Here is a 19658-nt window from a genome sequence, read left to right as displayed (position 1 = left end):
TGCTGTTCCCAAGAGACGCCCGGGCCTGCCTCTGGACTCTTAAGATGGTACATGGTCTTTTTTTTTTTTCTGTTGTTCAGGCTGAGTGCAGTGGCATGATCTCAGCTCCCTACAGCCTTGACCTCCTGGGCTCAAGCAATCCTCCTGCCTCAGCCTCCCAAGTTGCTGGGACTACAGCATGTGCCACCACGCTTGGCTAATTTTTGTATTTTTAGTAGAGATGGGGTTTCATCATGTTGGTCAGGCTGGTCTCGAAATCCTGGCCTCATGTGATCCGCCCACCTTGGCCTCCTAAAGTGTTGGGATTACAGGTGTGAGCCACTGCTCCCAGCCTTAAGTTATATCTTAAAGCTGACAAATTATAGCTGTACAGCTTGATGGATTTTTACATGTTTTTACCCGTGGACTCAGCACTCATGTCAAGTTTTTTACCCATGGATTCACCGCTCATGCCAAGCAATAGAGCATTCTAGCTGGAGTGCTCCCCTTCCCAATTGATATCGCCCAGATTATTCTTTTTTATTTTTTATTTTTTATTTTATTATTTTATTTTATTATTATACTTTAAGTTTTAGGGTACATGTGCACAATGTGCAGGTTTGTTACATATGTAGACATGTGCCATGTTGGTGTGCTGCACCCATTAACTCGTCATTTAGCATTAGGTATATCTCCTAATGCTGTCCCTCTCCCCTCCCCCCAATTATTCTTATTTCTATTCCATAAATTGATTTTTTTCCATGTTTCTGAACTTCGTATAACTCTCTGGCTTCTTTTGCTCAATGTCATGTCTGAGATTCATCCATGTTTTCATGTCTAGCTATAGGTCTTTTTCTTTGCTGTGTAGTATTCCATTGTATGAATATATCACAATTTATTCATTTCACTGTTGATGGACATTTCCATTGCATTTCCACCTTTTGGCTACTCTAAACAATGCTGTTGTGAACATTCTTCTGCATGTCTTTTGATGGCACATGACACAAGCTCTTGCTGACCTGAGAGTGTGAAGGAAGGTGGCCTGTGTGGGAATCATAGCACTGACCTTCCAGAGTCTCTGTGGGGCTCCACTGAGTTACCACATGGGAGGGTTGAGGCTTTTTTCCAGATTCCTCCTGTCTTGCCCCTAGACTCCTGTGCCCTGGAAGAATCAGTCGATGATAAGCCGCCTGGGTAGTCTTCTGCTGTGGAAGAATAAATGGTGTCCCTCCCCTTCCTTCTGTGGCCCGTCAGAACAGGGAACCAGGCTGGTCTGGCATGGCAGCGCGGGCCCCCAGTCAGGTGCTGCCCTTGGGCACCTGCCCACTGGGATGCTGCTTAATATGCTGCCACCACTTTGTGTCTCTTGTGTTACCAGGAAGCAGAAAACTTGGTGGCCACAGTGGTCCCCACCCATCTGGCAGCTGCTGTGCCTGAGGTGGCTGTTTACCTAAAGGAGTCAGTGGGGAACTCCACGCGCATTGACTACGGCACAGGTATCTGCTGCTTGTGGGGCTCTGTACTTATCTAGCTTCACTGCTTTCTGTTTTGGGCTTCAGATGGTCTCTGGGCCCTCTGAGCAAGCGAGAGCAATCAAGAATTCGCCAAGCACCTGCAACCTACTGGGGCCAGCTGGGGTTCAGGGCGGTTTCACGGGCAGGGTGGTTCAGGGTGGTTTCGTAGGCATGCAGGGAGGCCCGGATGCTGCAGCTCTGCCGTAGTCCACCAGGGGGAGCTGATGCCCCGTGCATGGTGCTTGCGCAGCGCTGCTTTCTGTTCTTGTGAAAATGGTCTCTCAGCTCCTCATCACCAAAATAATATTAATTGAGCACTTACTGTATTCAAGGCAGCAGCTTACTGAAGCTTTGAGAAATGGGAGCGCTTCTTGGTGGGCTTTGCAGTGTCATGGCACACCCTCTCCCTTGCACCGCTTGTCTCTTAGCCACATTCTCTGTGCTGTTGGGCTCTCTGGATCTGTGGTGCCAAGGGACCTGGACTTTGAGGAGAGGGAGTGTGTGGGCACTTTAAAAGGGAAGTGCAGACAGGTGCAGTGGTGCGTGCCTGTAATCCTAGCACTTTGGGATGCTGAGAGGGAGGATTGCCTGAGCTCAGGAGTTTAAGACCAGCCTAGGCAACGTAGCAAGACTCCATCTCTTTTTTAAAAATTTATTTTAAGTCATTTTTATTTATATATTTATTTTTTTGAGACAGGGTCTTGCTTTGTCACCCAGGCTGCAGTGCAGTGATGTGATCTTGCCCCACTGCAGCCTTGACCTCCTGGGCCCAAGTGATCCTCCCGCCTCTGCATCTCCCCACTCCCCAGTACCTGGGACTACAGGTATGCACCACCAGCCTGGCAATTTATTTATTTATTTTTTTGAGACAGAGTCTCACTCTGTTGCCCAGGCTGGAGTGCAGTGGCACGATCTTGGCTCACTGCAACCTCCACCTCCTGGGTTCAAGCGATTCTGCTGGGACTACAGGCACACGCCACCATACCTGGCTAATTTTAGGGTTTTTAGTAGAGACAGGGTTTCACCATGTTGGCCAGGCTGGTCTCGAACTCCTGACCTCTGGTGAGGTCACTTCTCCACCCACCTTGGCCTCCCAAAGTGCTGGGACTGGGATTACAGGCGTGAGCCACCACGCCCAGCCAGTTGTTTTGTATTTTTTATAGAGATGGGGTTTTGCCATGTTGCCCAGGCTGGTCTTGAACTCCTGAGCTCAAGCTGTTCTCCCACCTCAGCCTCCCAAAGTGCTTGGATTATAGGTGCAAGCCACCACGCTGAGACCCCATCTTTCAAAAATATAAAAGGGAGACCTTCTCTAGGTCAGAGCATGGCCTGTCGAGCCACCATGCTGAGACCCCATCTCTCAAAAATATAGAAGGGAGGCGTTCTCTAGGTCAGGGCCTGGCCTATGCAGCTAAGGAGGACCTCTGCTTTGGTGAGGGCCCACCTTCCTTCCCTGAGGCAGGCAGATGGGGCACAGCTCAGCCCTCCCCTTGTCTGGGGAATGTGATCCACAGGAGGGAGCCCCAGCCACAGAAGCAGGCCCTGGAGAAGGGCCCTCTTGGACCAGGTGGGGCTTTGACTAAGACCAGCAGGGAAAAGATCAAAGAGGGAAGACTGGCCAGGTCAGCAGGGGTTGGTGCCCCAGCTGCATGCGAACCCCTGAACAATGGGAGCCTGGGCCCTGGCTGGTCATAATTGGAAACTGTGGCAGGGGAAGGAAACAGCTCACAAGCTTCCAGGCCCTGGAAGGGTCTTCGTCCTCCAGAGACAGGACAGAAGTATTCTCTGACACATTCTCTTCTCACCTCCCTCCAGATAGGTTTTGTGTGACACTGTGAACAATGGGATTCAATCACAGTCCAGTGAGTAGTTCCTACAGTGCAGACCATTCCTGTTTGATATGACTGGGAAAGGAAGGAGGATGCTTTTTCACCCTGTAATCTGATCATGTGTTCCCTGCTTAGAAGCCTGCAGTGGCTCCCTATTGCTCTTAGGGTAAAGTCTGAGCTCTTTCCTATGGCCACAAGGCCCATGTGACCTGTAGCCTCCTGTCATTACACGTTCTCCCTTGCTCTCACTGCCTTCGACATACTGGCCTCCTTAGGGTTCCTCAAACAGATCAAACTTTTTCTTGCCTCAAGGCCTGTGCACATGCTATTCCTTCTGGCTAGAATGCATTTCTTGCTTCCCTCACTCCCTTTGCCTTGCCAGCTCACATTTTTCAGATTTCAGATTAGATGTTACTTCCTTAGGGGAAACCTCGAATCCTTACGTCAGAGTCCTTCTGTGATATCCTCCAGTTAGTACCCTGTATTTCTCCTTCAGAGCTGGAATCATAGTAGTGACTGTATATTTATAATGTCTGTTGTCCCTGATAGGTCATAAACTTTCTGAGGGCAAGGACTTACTTGTCACTGTCTCCTAGTGCGTAACATGGACAGTGACTGCTTACATAGTAGGTGCTCAGTAAATATGGTGGAATTGCTGAGTGAGTTAAACCTACATAATGAAATGTAAATGTCCGGCCCGGGTCTTTTAGGAGTAGAATTATAGTACTGGTAGTTCTTTTTTTTTTTTTTTTTTTTTGAGACAGTCTCACTTTGTCACCCAGGCTGGAGTGCAGTGGCCTTATCATGGCTCACTGCAGCCTCAACCTCCTGGGCTCAGGAGGTCCTCCATCTCAGCCACCTGAGTAGCTGGGACCACAGGCACGTGCCACCACTGGCTAATTTTTGTATTTTTTGTAGAGACAGGGTTTTGCCATGTTGGCCAGGCTGATCTCAAACTCCTGAGCTCAAGCAATCTGCCTGCCTCAGCCTCCTGAAGTGCTGGGATTACAAGCATGAGCCACCATGCACGGCCAGTACTGGTATTATAGTTCTTGAAAGGAAAGCGCCTAGCAAGTCTTTCTGAGTGGGGAAGAGGTCTCATTGTCTCCATGTTGACCACCCTCCTCAGAGGGGCACTTATCAATGATTTGGACTCTGGGAGACTAAAACAATCCCAGTCCTTTACCTGGATGACTGTCAACGCTGGTTGTTTTTCTCTTCCAGGGCATGAGGCAGCCTTCGCTGCTTTCCTCTGCTGTCTCTGCAAGATTGGGGTGCTCCGGGTGGATGACCAAATAGCTATTGTCTTCAAGGTGTTCAATCGGTGAGAGAAAGGACAGGAGGGTTGGAGAAGAGGGCATGAGGGGCCATCTGTTTCCTCCTCAGACTGGGAAATGGGGTGCTCTAGGGTTCTCCTGAGTGGCTCATGGTTCTCTTGTCCTAGTCAAGCTCTGGCTGTGGATGGAGTGTCCAAGGCTTTTTTCCAACAGGTTCAAATTAACCTCCAAGTAAAAACAAGTGAAAGAATTGTCACATAGGCCGGGCGCGGTGGCTCACGCCTGTAATCCCAGCACTTTGGGAGGCCCAGGCAGGCGGATCACGAGGTCAGGTGTTCGACACCAGCCTGGCCAACATGATGAAACCCCGTCTCTACTAAAAATACAAAAATTAGCTGGGCATGGTGGCACTCGCCTGTAATTCCAGCTACTCAGGAGGCTGAGGCAGAAGAATTGCTTGAACCCAGGAGGCGGAGGTTGCAGGGAGCTGAGATCGTGCCACTGTACTCCAGCCTGGGTGACAGAGTGAGACTCTGTCTCAAAAAAAAAAAGAATTGTCACATAATGTCTGCCAGTACTCACATGGTGTTGACCACGTGGAGGAAGAATTCTAAGCACTTTATGTATCACTCATTAATTCTAACAACAACCCTATGGAATAGCAACTGTTATTTCCATTTTACATATGAGGAAACTGAGGCACAGAGATAATCTGGTGTCTTCACTGGGTTCACGCCAGCTGAACGCAGGTAGTCAGACTGTGACCTGCTGCCCCGCACCACCCAGGCCAGTCGCTGGGCAGCAGTGATGTGGATCAGTTACCCAGAGCTCTTAAAATCCCTATTGCGTGCCCCAGTCTAGCAGTGCTGCTGCAGCAGGCCTGTGACGAAGCCCAGGAGCAGTGCTCGATGCTTCACAGGTGGCTGATATGCAGCCACTGATAAAATAGAAGGTTGGAACCAGAAGAACCTAGGAGATAACCTGCTGGGACTTGTGTCAGCTTTCAGACAGGCCAACTGAGGCTGGAGAGGCTGAGGCCCTGCCCAGGGTTTTACAAGTTGTCAGGAGTTGATGGCACCAAAACCCACCTTCCTGATCAGTGATTCTTATTTTTTATTTATTTATTTTTTTTGAGACAGGGTCTCGCTCTGTCGCCCACGCTGGAGTGCAGTGGTGAGATCTCGGCTCACTGCAAGCTTTGCCTCCTGGGTTCATGCCATTCTCCTGCCTCAGCCTCCAGAGTAGCTGGGACTACAGGCGCCCACCACCACACCTGGCTGATTTTTTGTATTTTTAGTACAGATGGGGTTTCACCGTGTTGGCTGATGGTCTCGATCTCCTGACCTTGTGATCCGCCCGCCTCGGCCTCCCAAAGTGCTGGGATTACAGGCGTGAGCCACCGCGCCCAGGCCCTTAATCAGTGATTTTTATCCCTTTCCTGAGCCAAAAGATGGCTGAGTGTTTGTTGGGGGAAATAAAGCTACATTATTGAAATTGAGACCAGTTACACTTCTTCAGTGGTTATTTTGGGGTCTCCTTGTGCTCCCAGTGGCTGAAAGGGTGAGACTGTCTTTTTACTTTTTGCTACCTTCCCTTTCCCTGCCCTCCTGTGCAGGTACCTTGAGGTTATGCGGAAACTCCAGAAAACATACAGGATGGAGCCAGCCGGCAGCCAGGGAGTGTGGGGTCTGGATGACTTCCAGTTTCTGCCCTTCATCTGGGGCAGTTCACAGCTGATAGGTACTGGAGTGGGAGGTGCCTATCCCTCCACCCCCAACCAAGGCTGCGTTCTGTGGCCCTCCCCTGCCCCTCCTGCGCTCCCTCCTTCCCTTCTTCCTGCCCAGGGCAGACAGTGACAGCTTGGAAAGCAGGGCATTAGACCAGCTATTGAGGGAGGCTGTTTGCTGTCGACCTTCTGCTGTGAGAGCCCGTGTGGTGGGCTGGAGGAGGCGGAGGCCAATTGCCGCCAAGATAATGGGAAGTGACATGGGCTGGACCAAGGGTGCACGCCTGGCGCATAATGGACTGGTGTGAAATGCGCCCCAGCTCCTGGCAGCAGCTGTGGGGTTTTATGTTGAAAATGAGGGACCCTTTTGATTTGGTGACCAGCGTCATCCACTGTTATTATCGAGCTGTGTGCAAAAGGGCCCGTTAGGGAGCAGCCGCCAAGTGCTGGGCGGTGGGCCTGCTTCCTGTGGGGCTCAGAGAGGCCTGCTCTGGTGACTCCCCCACTCTTGAAGCTGGTTTTCAGGATGGGGGTGGGTGATCATCTCTATTTTGATGAAGAATGAACTGCCTACAGAATGATATTCATAAATGACCATTAGTTGTAGCCTCAGGTGCATTGCCTCCCTGAATCTTCTCAGTGACACTGTGAAGGGTCTGCCAGCATGAAGCCAGCTCTGCTGACTGGCACCTGCACCAGGCACCATACTGAGTGCTGTAGGCGTGGTAATTATTGTCATGGCCCCTAGGAGGAGGTGCTGTTCTTGTCCCCACTGTCCAGGTGAGGAAACTGAACCTTGGCAGGCTGAAGTCATGTGTCCAACGCCACGCAGCTAGAGCTTAGCACATTAGAATACACAAACCCAGAGCCATTTATTGCTCCTTCAAGGTGAGGTGTTGAGGGCACCACGGGCAGGACTGAGGCCCCGGGTGGGTGTGACTGCTGGGCCGGGTTGCCCAGGTAGTGGTGGGGCCTGGTTCTGAACCCTGGGGCCCATTCCTCTTCCCAGACCACCCATACCTGGAGCCCAGACACTTTGTGGATGAGAAGGCCGTGAATGAGAACCACAAGGACTACATGTTCCTGGAGTGTATCCTGTTTATTACCGAGGTGAGGAGGAGGAGGGGTGAGAGAGAAGCCCATGGCTGCCTCCAGGCTCAAATGAACCAAGGCTGGTGGCTTTACAGTGGATCAGAAGAGCCAGAGCTGCTGCCCAAAATGGCAGGGCCGGCCGGAGTGGGTTACTGAAAAGGAAGCACCACTGGGCCTCTCCTGAAAGAGTCAGCCGCTGCTAACTGTCAGGTCCTCCACCCAGTTCTCCTTCAGTTTCTCCTGAACACCACAGGAGTCTTGAGATGAGGGTCTAAGACTTGGTCACTAACTGGCCTTGGTGACTGCTGCAGCAGGTCTGAAAGGGTCGGGGCAGGCGGGGAGAGGTTTGTTGGGGAGGGTCAGAATCTTTCAGTGGGGCCCCACAAGGGTCTGTAGAACCATGTGCTTGTGGATGTGTAAAATGAAACCACCAGAGGAGATGGAGCGAACTTCTGGTGCAGACAGCTTTTCTGTAGAAGGGATACGTCTCTGTCAGTGCCTGAGGACGTGGGCCCGAGCAAAGTGCCGGAGTGGGAGTGCGCAGGCCTGGCCTGTGGTGGCAGTCACTGGACAGCCAGCCCCACGGCTGGGTTCTGGAACTGGAAGTTCTTGTCTCACCAAGGCAGGATTCCTTGCAGTGGGCCCTGGACCACTTGTGCAAGATCTCCTAGGGTGTTTGTTAAAACGCACATTCCTTGGCCCTGCATCCCAGCTTACTGCATCAGAATCTTAGGGGACAAGAGCCAGGAACCTGCATCTAAACACACTTGCCAGGTGACTGCACAGGAAAGCTGGGGACCCTCTGCTCTCTGGACCTCTCTTCAGGGAGGTGTTAGGACTTCTCATCCTCTCTGCCATCCCCGTGCCCCAATTTCCAAAGGGCGCCCTAGCTCTGCTATCTGGAGAGGGTTTGAGAGTTCTATCCCTCCTCAGTCCCTTTCCCGACACCAGCACGGATGTCTGCTGCCTCAGTGAGGTCCCTAGCAGGCCTATGGACGCTGGCCACAGGGGCTGCTCTCCGTCCGGGCTGTGTATTCTGAGCCCCCGAAGAGGTGGAGAAAGCTGGGTTATAACCAGCAGCCTTGGCTCCAAGCTCTTCTTGGTCAACATTCGGCTCAGGCTTCTGCCAAACTCCAGAGGCCAGAGGGGAATTACACATTTTTTCCAAGTCAGCAAATGGAGCCGGGACTGACGGCTGGGCGGCCACCGCTTCATTCCCAGAGATCTGCTGCCCTCAGCAGTGTGGCAGGCCCAAGGTCGGGAGGACTTGGGGGCAGCCTGGCTCACTGTCTTGAAAGCCAGTCACGTGCTGCTCTCTGTGGAGTGAAATGTGGGGGTCTGTGGAGCCCTGGAGGACCTCAGGATAAGCTGGAGGAGCAGGGTGGGAAGAAGGGTGCAGATTCCACACTGAGCTCTTGCGTGTGGCTAAAAAGCTGAGCTGTTTGGGCTCTCCCGGCGGCTGGTCAGGCCTCTGGGTCCCTGTCGATATTCCGACTAGGAGGCAGGCCAGGCCTGACCTCCAGGATTTTTGGAATTGATTCCATGGTAAAATTTTGTGTCTTTAGTTCGTTGGTTGATTGTGCTGGTATAAACACCCCAAAAGCTTTTCCAAAGTTTGGGACCCAGTTCCTCCACTAGAGGAAATCTCAAAGTAGCCACTAGGTGGCAGGAGAGGCACACTGAACTTGGAGAGGGTTTGGTGACATTTATTTGAGGCAGCAGAAGGAACAGGGAGGGGAGGGCGTGCCTAGAGTTTTTGGCTGTTCAGCACCTTCTCCACAGGTCTGGATTTTCACTTTGGGTCTAGGCTCTTGGGCATGGTGTTCAACAGTAGACACTAGGAGGAGTGTGCCCAGGAGCTGAGGTGGCTGCAGCAAGGGCCCATCTTGCCATGTGGCCGCTGGTTGCAGCACACGTTGTGTTGGTTCTCCAGAGCGCCCACCCTCTTCCACCTCGGAGCAGTGAGCAGCATTTTGCAGCCCTTAGTTGGTGAGTGGCCTGGCTTAGCTCACTCGGGACCTGCAGGCTTGCACGGAGTTCTGTACGCCTTGCTTGGGAAGGAGGCAATGTTTCCTCTGGAGACCCTGGATTCACCATGGTGCTCTTTTAACTGGGAGATTAAATAAAACACTGAGAACTTGGGAATGGAATCAGGCAGCCCTTTCAGGGTCTCATGCCAAGACTGCCCTGATACCCGTGGGCATCCTAGGTGAGGGACCCCACCTTGCAGGGCCTCTACAGCCTCTAAATGCAGCCCTGGCGCCTTTAAGAGCCCAGGGCAGGCAGGAAAAGAATTTCAGTTTCAATCTGGCTTCTAAATTTGGAGTTTTGGGAAGGGAGGGATCAGATTTCAGCTGGAAGGGAAGGAGCTGACAGGAAGGCGCTGTGCAGAGCCTCCCCACCCCCGCCCATCCCCCCAGTTACTGACAGAGGAGCCATTTACAAAAGGCCGATTCTCTGGGGAGTGGAGAGGCAGGAACGCAGCGTCTGTGAGTAATTTCCTGCTCAATATGGCTGCTCTGACTCACACGATTCCCCTGGGGTCACTGCGGGCTGCAGCTCGCTCGCTCGTTCTGGTTCTTTCTCTTCTCCCTTTGTGGCTAGAATGAGCTAATTTTTTTTTTTTTTTGTCTTCCAGCCCCGATTCCTTTTTTCCCCACTCGTCTGTTTTCCTTTGCCAGTTACAGGCAAAGGACTGTAACCTCCCTGAAGGACTTAGGGAGACCCTGGGGCACTGAAGGCCTGGGGGGCAGCCTGCAGCCCCTCCAAAGAAGCTACCTCTCTGGCCTTTCTGTGGGTGGGGACCCAGGGCCGCTGGAGCTCCAGGACATGGGCCTAGCTCTGGCTCTGCCAGAGGCCTTTTGAGGATCTGTTCTTTGGCCCTGGTAGGCGAGGCTGGCCAGGAGGCAGGGGCTCTGTCTTCAGTGCCCATCTGCCTGCCTTTGCCTCAGAGCCTTTGCCGGGCAGGCCCCTGGCAGACAAAGCCGACGGTGCCTCCTGGTTGCTTGCTCAGAGAGTGAAACTGGTTACACAGCTCCATGCTCCCTGAGCTTTCCCGGGCCTGGAAATGTGCACAGGGCTGGAGCCTGCAGACTGGGAAAGGGGTGGGGTAGGGCGGGGAGGCGGGGGAGGGGCTGGAGGTGGAGTGTGGTTGAGCAGGGCAGGTGAAACTAAAGCTCCCCAGAGGTGAGGACCCTGTAGGCTGGGGGTGCCTGGCTGCCCTCCTGGAGGAGAGAGCCTCGGGTGATTCTGGGTGAAGCGAGTGGCCCAAGACAAGGCCCCCAGGGGCCAGGGTGGGCTTTGTCTCTGTCGGGTGCCTCGGGCTCTTGCCTGGCTGTGGTGGAGCCTGGGAGAGGAGAGGAGGGGAGGGAGGAGCCTGTTGTCCTTGCTCCTGAACATGGGTGTTGGGATGGGCTTTTTGGAAACCTGGGCCAGGGGAGGGAGATGAGGGGGATAAAATGACAGTTTTTTTTTTGACTTAAATCTTAAAAGTTTTGTCACAGTTCCTCTTACTAGAGAAGTAAGAGGCCTGCCAGGAGTGGGTCACCAGGTGGCAGCCCATGGCTCAAGAGTGGGGGCTCCTGAGGGCTCTTGTGAACTGATGCCCCTTTTTGGAGAGCGTTTCTGGCTTATCTTTTCTCCCTCAACCCAGCCTCCGCTGACACCCGCATGTTTCTAGAACCTTCTGTTTCTTTGCTAGACTCACCCTCTTTGCAGAGTCTTCCTTCTGCAGCATGGGTCTGGGGTACAGAGCCCTGTTCCCCTGTAAATGCTGCCTATGCACTGGGGGTCTGTGTTGAGGGGAATTATGAACTGCTTGGTTAATAAATACAAATGTGCTAGACTCCTGGTGTCGGGGGGATATGCTCAGGCACACAGGCGTCCCTCTGTGGTTTCTGATGTCATGGGAACTTCATGCTGGCTGCAGAATCTTTCTCTTCCTTCCTGGAGGGTGAGACTCTGGCAAGAGGGAGGACCAGGAATGGAGCCATCCTTGTGCCTGCCTCTTTCAGCTGCTGTGGCGGCCACCTCTTCCCCACCTCCTGGCCAGGCCAGGCTGGCTGCTGCTTCAGGCACTCCTGCCTCCCATCGGCCCTCTCTTCCCTGCCTGCGTGGCAGGCAGAGGGCTGTCGGATACCTGCGTTTGGTCATACCCACCTTGGTCCTCTTGCAAATTGACCCTTTCCTCATCTCTTCTAGCTCTGCTGGTGGCAGGTGCAGACCACGTGCCCTGTGGGGGGGCCTGGGGGAGAAGGGGTGGGCCTGGAGGGGTGGGGTCCAGCTGCTGCTGCTGTTTATCTGAACCTGAGTGAACCCCTGTGCTGGAGAGGCGCTCTGAGGCTCCTGGGGAGGCGGTGGGAACGACACCAGAAGCTCAGGTGGAGATCCGATCTTCCTGAGGCTGCTGGATTTGGTGGGCGATAGGAATCAGGCCCCCTTTTGTTTGGCTGTGGGAGAAAGAGGGGTGACTGCAGGTGAGTGGGCAAGGAATGTTATATTTTCCTAGCAGGCCTTGAGGGCCAAAGGGGAACCCTGTCTCTGGCACTTGCATGTGCCTGTTTGTATGTTTGCCCCTCAGGCAGATGCTATAGCTTGGTCCCCAAGTGTCTGCGCATGCGTTGCGTGCATGCGTGTTTGTGTGTGTGTGTGTGTGTGTGTGCATGGGTGTGACTTTGCTGCAGGGGAGGAGGGATGAACTCCCAGCCAGACCCTGCCTCTTCAGCTTGTGGCTTCTCTTTTTCAGATGAAGACTGGCCCATTTGCAGAGCACTCCAACCAGCTGTGGAACATCAGCGCCGTCCCTTCCTGGTCCAAAGTGAACCAGGGTCTCATCCGCATGTATAAGGCTGAGGTGAGTGGGGGCTGGCCAGCGTGCCCGTCCCTGCTGCCGCACTTGGTCCTGGGCTGGGGACAAAGCAAAAGATGTGGAGCCTGGGGCTCCTGCTTCCTCCTACCCCACTGTTTTGCTCTGAATCTTAGGCCAGCCCCTCTGACACTTGGGGCCTCGGAATCTCCCATCTGGGGCATGGGCAGTCAGAGAAGCACCAGCCACCCCAGCCCTGAAAAGCTGCAGCCCAGCTCTGTCCTGATGAGCTTGGAGGCTGAGGCAAGGACCTGCTGCGTGGGGAGTTGGGGCGATGGGGGCCTCCCTTCTCTCTTGTCAAGTAGCCGAAGGCTCCTCGAGGCTCGGGCAGTCTGAGTCTGGCTCTCCCATGGCATACCTGGGAAGGGTCTTACCCTTTGGAGGCATCTCCAAAGTTCTGCCTAAAAATGTTAGTGTGTATGATCACTGAGTGGTGGGAGGTCTGAGGGTAGGCCGGGAATTGGCATTTTTATGGACTGCTTCAGGGATTTTGATGCAAATGATTTTCCCTGCTCTCAAATCAGATGCCGAGGAGAGGAGAGCTGAGGTTTCCTGGAGCTCCCCCTGCTGGCAGGCAGCCGAGGGTGTCTCCTGCCCTCTTGGCACTGTTCTCCCAGCCAAGGAGGTGGCCTTTTCTCTCTTCCAAGTGGGGAGGAGACATTTTATTTCTACTCTGTCCCTTCTGCTAGCTCCTCCCACTTCCTGGGAAGACTAATTCTAGAACTGCTTGACCTTGGCCAGGGAAGGGCTGGATGTGAAGTTCCACACCTGGAGTGATGGATCCCTAAAGTCCCTTCTTTCTGTTCTCAGGCTGGCCCTGGTGACTAGTTCATGGCCTCAGACACTGTACTGTGGGCACCATCTCTTGTCTCCTGGCCGGCCTTCTCCTCTGGGAAGGGGCTACTCCAGGTCTTCATTGGACCCAGAGCTTCCTGGATCCCATCATCAGAGGCGGGACAACGGGGAAGGGCCCCAGAGGCCAGCGGGGTGGGGGAGCACAGATGCTTCCAGTTGGCTTGGCTCCCTGCACTTGGTCCTGAAGGGGTTAACAAGGCTTGAACTGAGCAGACGGGGCCCTCTCTCCCTTCCGCCCCCTCCCGCTTTGGTCCCCTTCCTCTGGACCTCACATCCTGTGTTTAGGTTCCAGCCCACATACCTCTCTAATCTGAGATGCCTGAGAGCCCGTTGGCTGGAGCTGCCTCGGCTCCTTCCGGCTGCAGCTGGCCACCCCCGGCTCTCCACTCCGACTCTGCCCTGGGTCACTGCCCTCTGGTGTCCTGATGTTCCTGACCCCACCTCCGCCTGTCCCGCAGTGGGGGCTGCTGGGGAACTCTCACTCTGCTGTGCCCCCCGCCCCTCCCCCAGGGTGTCTGAGCATGTGAGAGGTGCACAGCGCCCTCCAGCCACCTCCCAACCCCAACCCTTGTGTGCCAAAGAGAGGACTCTGGCTGCCTTCCCTGCTTGGTACCTGAAGTACTGTCTTCTCTACAAGCCTCTTAATTCAAGTGACTCTAAACTTCTCTTGACTCAGGCTCTAAGGCCCAAAGGATAGGGCAAGAGACCGTGTCCCTTTCTCTCACCTGCCCTTCCAGAGACAAAAGAACTCCAGGCTGCCAGATGATGCGGGAGGAGCATATTCAGATTGAAAATGGTGATGGTGTGGCAGGAACACAGGGACTGTCCGCTCTTCACAGGCTGTCGGGGTGTCTGTGGGGGCTGAGCACAGGGTGACAAACATAAGGAGGACACTGAAAATGACCAACTCAGGATGGGGGGGCTCTCTAGTAATCACAAAGTGGCCTTCCTGAAAACGGGAGATTCTAGCCCTGGGTGTGGCCGGTGCTGTGTGGGGAAGGGGACAGGCTCCTGTATAGGGTAACGCTGGAACTCCCTGACTTTAAGATCACCAAGTCAGGCCGGGCGCGGTGGCTCACGCCTGTAATCCCAGCACTTTGGGAGGCTGAGGCGGGTGGATCACGAGGTCGGGAGATCAACACCATCCTGGCTAACACAGTGAAACCCTGTCTCTACTAAAAATATAAAAAAATTAGCTGAGCGTGGTGGCAGGCACCTGTAGTCCCAGCTACTCGGGAGGCTGAGGCAGGAGAATGGCGTGAGCCCAGGAAGTGGAGCTTGCAGTGAGCTGAGATGGTGCCACTGCACTCCAGCCTAGGAGACAGAGCGAGACTCTCTCTCAAAAAAAGATCACCAAGTCTTCGCCTGTAATCCCAGCACTTTGGGAGGCTGAGATGGGCGGATCACTTGAGGCCAGGAGTTCGAAAGCAACCTGGGCAACATGGCGAAACCCCATCTCTACTAAAAATATAAAAATTAGCTGGGTGTGGTGGCTCATGCCTGTGGTCCCAGCTACTTGGGAGGCTTGAACCTGGTAGGCGGAGGTTGCAGTGAGTTGAGATCACACCACTGCACTCCAGCCTGGGCAACAGAGTGAGACTCCGTCTCAAAGAAAAAAAAAAAATCACTGGCTGGGTGCGGTGGCTCACGCCTGTAATCCCAGCACTTTGGGAGGCCAAGGCAGGTAGATCACCTGAGGTCAGGAGTTTCTGACCAGCCTGGCCAACATGGTGAAACACTGCGTCTACTAAAAATACAAAAATTAGCCTGGCGTCGTGGTGCGCACCTGTAATTCCAGCTACTCAGAAGGCTGAGGCAGGAGAATCACTTGAATTTGGGAGGTGGAGGTTGCAGTGAGCTGAGATCATGTCACTGCACTCCAGCCTGGGCAACAGAGCGAGACTCCGTCTCAGAAAAAAAAAAAGATCACCAAGTCTTTGCAGTGTTCAACGCTCATTGACAACTTACTAGGCAAGTAGGCAAGTAGCCCTTAGTCCTTGGTCCCGAAGGGCTGGCATGTTGCCTGCACAGAGGTCCAAGGAGAGGGCTTGCTTTCTCAGGCCAGTTCTTAGCCCCTAGGGAGGCCCTCCAAGGCCTGCCAGTCTTACAGTCCAGGGGTGGGTAGGAAGGCTGGGTCTCCAGTCAGAGCTGGTTGATTGAGGGGAGTCGGCCTCCTGGGCTGCCACAGAAGTCTGACCAGCCAGCCTGGCAGTAGGTGGCCTCAGGATTTGGGTCTAACTCTGCATCTGTCCCAGCCTTTCTGACCGAAGAACCAAGTGCTCTCAGGGGCCTTGTGTGGTTGGGGGGGCCTGTCTTTTCTGTGGGCCATGGCTGTGCGGGTGCTGCCTTCAGAAGAACCTTGTCAGGACCCAGGGAGTCCCTTCCCCAGCTTGAATCACCTCTGGCTGGAAGGTCAGGGCAGGCTGAAGCCGCTGCTCCACCCAGGTACATGGGAGGGCCTTGCTGGGAGAAAAGCTGGGCTGGAGGCTCCTCCTGCCCTGGAGCCTTAGGCTTCCTTGGCCCAGCTCCTGGCCTCTCCTATGGCTCTGAGGGGGCTGGCTCTGGGGTCCTGTGGGCAGAATGGAAAGACCCCCGGCCTCAACCCCTTCTCGCCTTGCAACTTCTCCTATGGGAGCTAGAGGGAGGTTGACCTTTGACCCCTTCTGGAATTCCAGGGCCCTTGGGGGGTGGGGGGCCCTTATGACCACTTCCGGGATGACATAAGCACAATGGCAGCTGCCTTGGCCTCTGGCCTGGATCTGTGGCTGCTCCCCCTCCCGCCCAGGGACCACCTCCCGCTCGCTCCCTGCTCCCTGCTCCCTGCATTCTGTGCCTCAGGCCCAGGATCCTGGCTGTGGCCAGGGCTCTGCTCCCCACCCCACCATGAGCTCAGTTTCCATCCTTCTTTCCCTCCCCTCCTGGCGCCTCTTTGGCCCACTGGTCACCCCGGTGCTTTTCCCTTCTATGTTCCACAGCTGATTTTTGAGGAGAGGGAACCTGGGTTAGTCATAGCACCCCTTTGTCTCTAAGTTAGTCGGAGGTTGAGATCACAGCCACAGAGTGAGGCTCTTACTCTCTCTGAGGTCCGAAGTCTTGTTCCACTCCAGCCAAGAGGTGCCTAACATACTCTGATTGTTTTCTGTGGCCAAAGGTGTGGGAGGAGGCCCTGGTCAGTCTTGGCAGATGCAACCCTCGCATGCCCAGAGCGGCTTCTGTGAGAGCTAGTGTCCAGGTGTGGCGGGCATGGGGGTGCTGTTGTGGGAGCTGCACCTGGAAGCTGGGGTCGGCTGCCTGTGGGCCAGGCCAGCTTCTGTGATAGGCCCTGTCACTTGCTCTCCAGCTCTGCTCCTCTGCTAGGAGCCTGGGCTGGGCTGGGCTCAGGGAGCCGGGCCTCCCCCCTGCTCAGCCATTCCCCTGTTCAGCGCTCTTTTTCCCCTGCCCCCCACACAGGCTGCTGGGAATTGCCCAGGGGTGGGGGGAACTCGATGTCAGCTGGTTCTTATTGTCTCACTCTGAAGTGCCAAGATGCCTTTTTCAGTCCAGAGAACTGAAAGCTGGAGAAAACAGGCTTTGGGGCCCGGCCTCAGCCTCTTAGGCTTATGTTCAAATGTCCCCACGTCTCTTCTCTAGAACTAGGACCTGGGCTGGGGGTCCCCAGTGATCAGGAGGGTTCTTTCCACCTCAGGTTCCCAACTTCCCTCTCTGGGCCAAGTGATGTCACTTGGCTTCCTCTCTTTTCAGTTTCTACCTTGGAGGTTTGGGCTGCCTTTCTCTCTCTCTCTCTCGTGGGTCTCGTTGTGGAGTGGGTGTCTTTGGATAGAAGGAGTGAGGAACTGGGGGAGGAAGGCCTGGGGGATCCCCTGGCGGGGTTACTTCCTGGGCCTGGGATGGATACCTGGGAGCTGCTGCGGTTGTTGGGGTCCCGGCAGGGGTGTGGTGTGGCCCTCACCACTCTGCTCACCTGCTCCTTCCTCACAGTGCCTGGAGAAGTTCCCTGTGATCCAGCACTTCAAGTTCGGGAGCCTGCTGCCCATCCATCCTGTCACGTCGGGCTAGGAGGGGCCGAGCCGAAGAGCCACCCAGGCCACAGTTCCTGTGCCTGCCTTCCCCCCCCCAGCAGTGGCCCCTCCCCATCCCCTCCCTCTGTTCGTCCCGTTTGATGAGAGGCTGTTTACTGGGATGGGGTGGCGAGATGGGCTTGAGGGGGCTCGGAGCATAAGGCTTCAGGGCTCAAGTTGGGAGAAGTGACCAAAGTGTAGCCGGTTTCCTGAGCTCCCCTGTGCTAGACTGGCCAGAAGAGAGGGTCTGGGGCCCGGTCACTCGGCCACCCTCTCCTGTTCCTGGCCTCTTCTCCCTTCGCTCCCGTCCAGTCTGGTTTTGAGAGCAGGGGCTGTTCCGCAGCACTGCAGGGAGGGGAGGGGAGATATCCTGCTGCTTCCATTGCTTTTCCCTTCGTGGAGTTGATGCTTTTCTAAGGGTTGGAGCTGCTCCTTTCAGGGGCGGGTCAGTTTCCCAGGCCATGCTGGGGTGGCCATCTATGCTAGGGCTGGAAGCTGAGGCTGGCCGCCAGCCATGGGCTGGGGTGGTTTGGGTGGAGTCGGGTGGCGGAGAGGCCTTAGCTGTCCTGGCTGCTGCCCCTCCCAGGCTCCTTTTCACCCTGCCCCCTGTGTCCAAGCCTCCCCCTGGCTCTTCTGTTCTCTAGCCCTTGGCTTTGCTGGGTTTCCTGGCTGTAGCCACATCTCTCCCACTCCCCAAGGGTAGCCTAGCCAATGGAAGCTGCCCTTTGGGTAGGTGCTGGGCTCCTGGGAGGGCCCAGCTGATGGGGTGAGGCATGTCTTTCCAGAACTTTCCCTGGCAGGGAGAGGGTGGCAGAAACTCAGGGAGGGGCTTAGGGCCCGTTGTATCTGGAGAGCCTGGATTCCTCTTGGCAGTCTTAAGCCCGGCCGCTTCTGCTACCTTTGCGCTGCTGTGAGCTTCAGCCTGGGTACCTGGGCCCTGCTTCTCTGCTCCCCTGGGTGGTGGGTGGGCCCAGAAGGTGGCAGTCTCACGCCTTGTCCTCCCACCTCCCTGAACTATCTATTGCCTTTATAGGGTGAGGTAAGTGACGGCCTCCCAAGCCCAGGCTTTGGTGCTCAGGATGGGCCCAGTGGGGGCTGGGTAGGTCCATTGAGGGCCACCGCCGAGGTTTCTCCTAGGGGTGTTCCTGGGCCTGGCTCTTACAGGCTCGTCCCCCGGGCCCGCCCTTCTCCACTGCCCCCTCTTGTGTCTGGGTACACGCACCCTTTGGGAAGGGGGAACACTGAGAAGCACAACACGGGCTCAGCCTGGGATCCGGTGATGGTCTGGGCAGAGGCTGGGTCAGGAGTCCCAAAGGTCAGTGACAGTTTCTCAGAAGAGGCCCAGTGTCCACCTCTCTCCCAGGGCCAGACACCCCTTCCTGGCTCCCCCATCCCCCTATGGGCTCCCAGCCCCTTGCACCCTCATTGCTGTTCAGATTAAAGCCTCTGTTTTGCACCTGTCACTTGTGTGAGGTATGTCTTTTCATGTCACGTGTTTAGCCCATTTCTGCATGACTGACCTCCATCAGGTCCCCTTCCCTCAGGCCACAGTGTCTGAGACTTGAGCTGTTTCAGTTTGGGTTGAGCCTTTCCTGGGTTTAAATCCCAGCTGTCTGCAGCCCCAGCTGCAAGGCTGTAAGTTACTGAAGCCCCTGAGCCCCAGCTTCCTCATTCACAAAATGGGGACAGTCACAGGGTGACTGCCAGCAGTGGACAGCAGATGTGAAGTCCTCAGCTCAGGGCCTGGCAGATAGCATAACCCGGGTGGTCGCTGCAGCTGTGCTTGGTGAAGGGGGCCCCTCTGGACTCCCAGCTTAGCCCCAAGCTGGCCAGGGAGCCTTTGGATGGGCTTTGACAGTGGAACATGCACCTGTGGTTTGTGAGGGGGTGGCCCTCTATTCTCCCTCCTCTGCCCCTCCTGTCCCTGCCGGGCTGGAGTTGAGGGTCTCTGGGGCTGCTGTGCCCCAGACTTCCTTAAGACACTCTTGCTCAGAGAACAAGGGTTCTTGACCTTTCTCTTGGCCTTAGAGGCCTTGCATGGACTGGAAAGCCTCAGCCGCTCATCACCTTGCGCCGCCTTGGAGACTGGTGACCAGGAGCCCTGTCTGGAGTCAGGCACACCCGAGTTCAAACCGAGCAGCTGCTGCTTACTCACCAGGAAGTAGAAGGGCCCTGATGGTTGACTTCTCTCTGAGCCTCGGCTTCCTGATCTGAAAAATGGGCATAATGACGTTCCTATCATTGGTCTTGAGGATCCCTTCATTTCACAAATAGTGGCTGCATGTTCCTCATGACTGCAGTGCATCCAAATATGACAGTTAGGTAGCGGCTGGATTATGGGGAAAATAATGTCAATTAGAGAAGGCGTTGATGGGGGCAGGGCAGGGGGTTACTTGCTCTAAAAGGTCCTGTGAGCTGAGACCCTGAGGACAAGAAAGAGCCGCTGTGGAGAGCTCAGGCCTGG

General features: G+C 55.0%; 1 protein-coding gene across 9 annotated transcripts in view; it reads left to right on the top strand.

The window, feature by feature from the left end:
• The window catches only part of PTPA (protein phosphatase 2 phosphatase activator), a 38880-nt gene extending 20223 nt beyond the window's left edge, over positions 1–18657 (top strand). For 4 of the 9 annotated variants that reach the window (XM_055270784.2, XM_063635875.1, XM_063635874.1 and 1 more), the window contains 6 exons: positions 1358–1475; positions 4547–4646; positions 6215–6339; positions 7335–7435; positions 12162–12269; positions 17115–18657. In XM_055270784.2, coding sequence (XP_055126759.1) covers positions 1358–1475; positions 4547–4646; positions 6215–6339; positions 7335–7435; positions 12162–12269; positions 17115–17192 — 630 coding nt within the window. In that variant the 3' untranslated portion in view covers positions 17193–18657. Of the gene's footprint in view, positions 1–1357; positions 1476–4546; positions 4647–6214; positions 6340–7334; positions 7436–12161; positions 14474–17114 lie in introns of those variants that run through there. The other 5 variants (XM_063635871.1, XM_063635872.1, XM_055270781.2 and 2 more) reach the window with 2 other exon arrangements.
• The last annotated feature ends 1001 nt before the right edge of the window (positions 18658–19658 follow it).

Source organism: Symphalangus syndactylus, chromosome 3, assembly GCF_028878055.3.
Source record: "Symphalangus syndactylus isolate Jambi chromosome 3, NHGRI_mSymSyn1-v2.1_pri, whole genome shotgun sequence".
NCBI lineage: Eukaryota > Metazoa > Chordata > Mammalia > Primates > Hylobatidae > Symphalangus > Symphalangus syndactylus.
The sequence above is the reverse complement of the archived record's forward strand: the minus strand, read 5'-3'. Positions and strand labels throughout refer to the sequence as shown.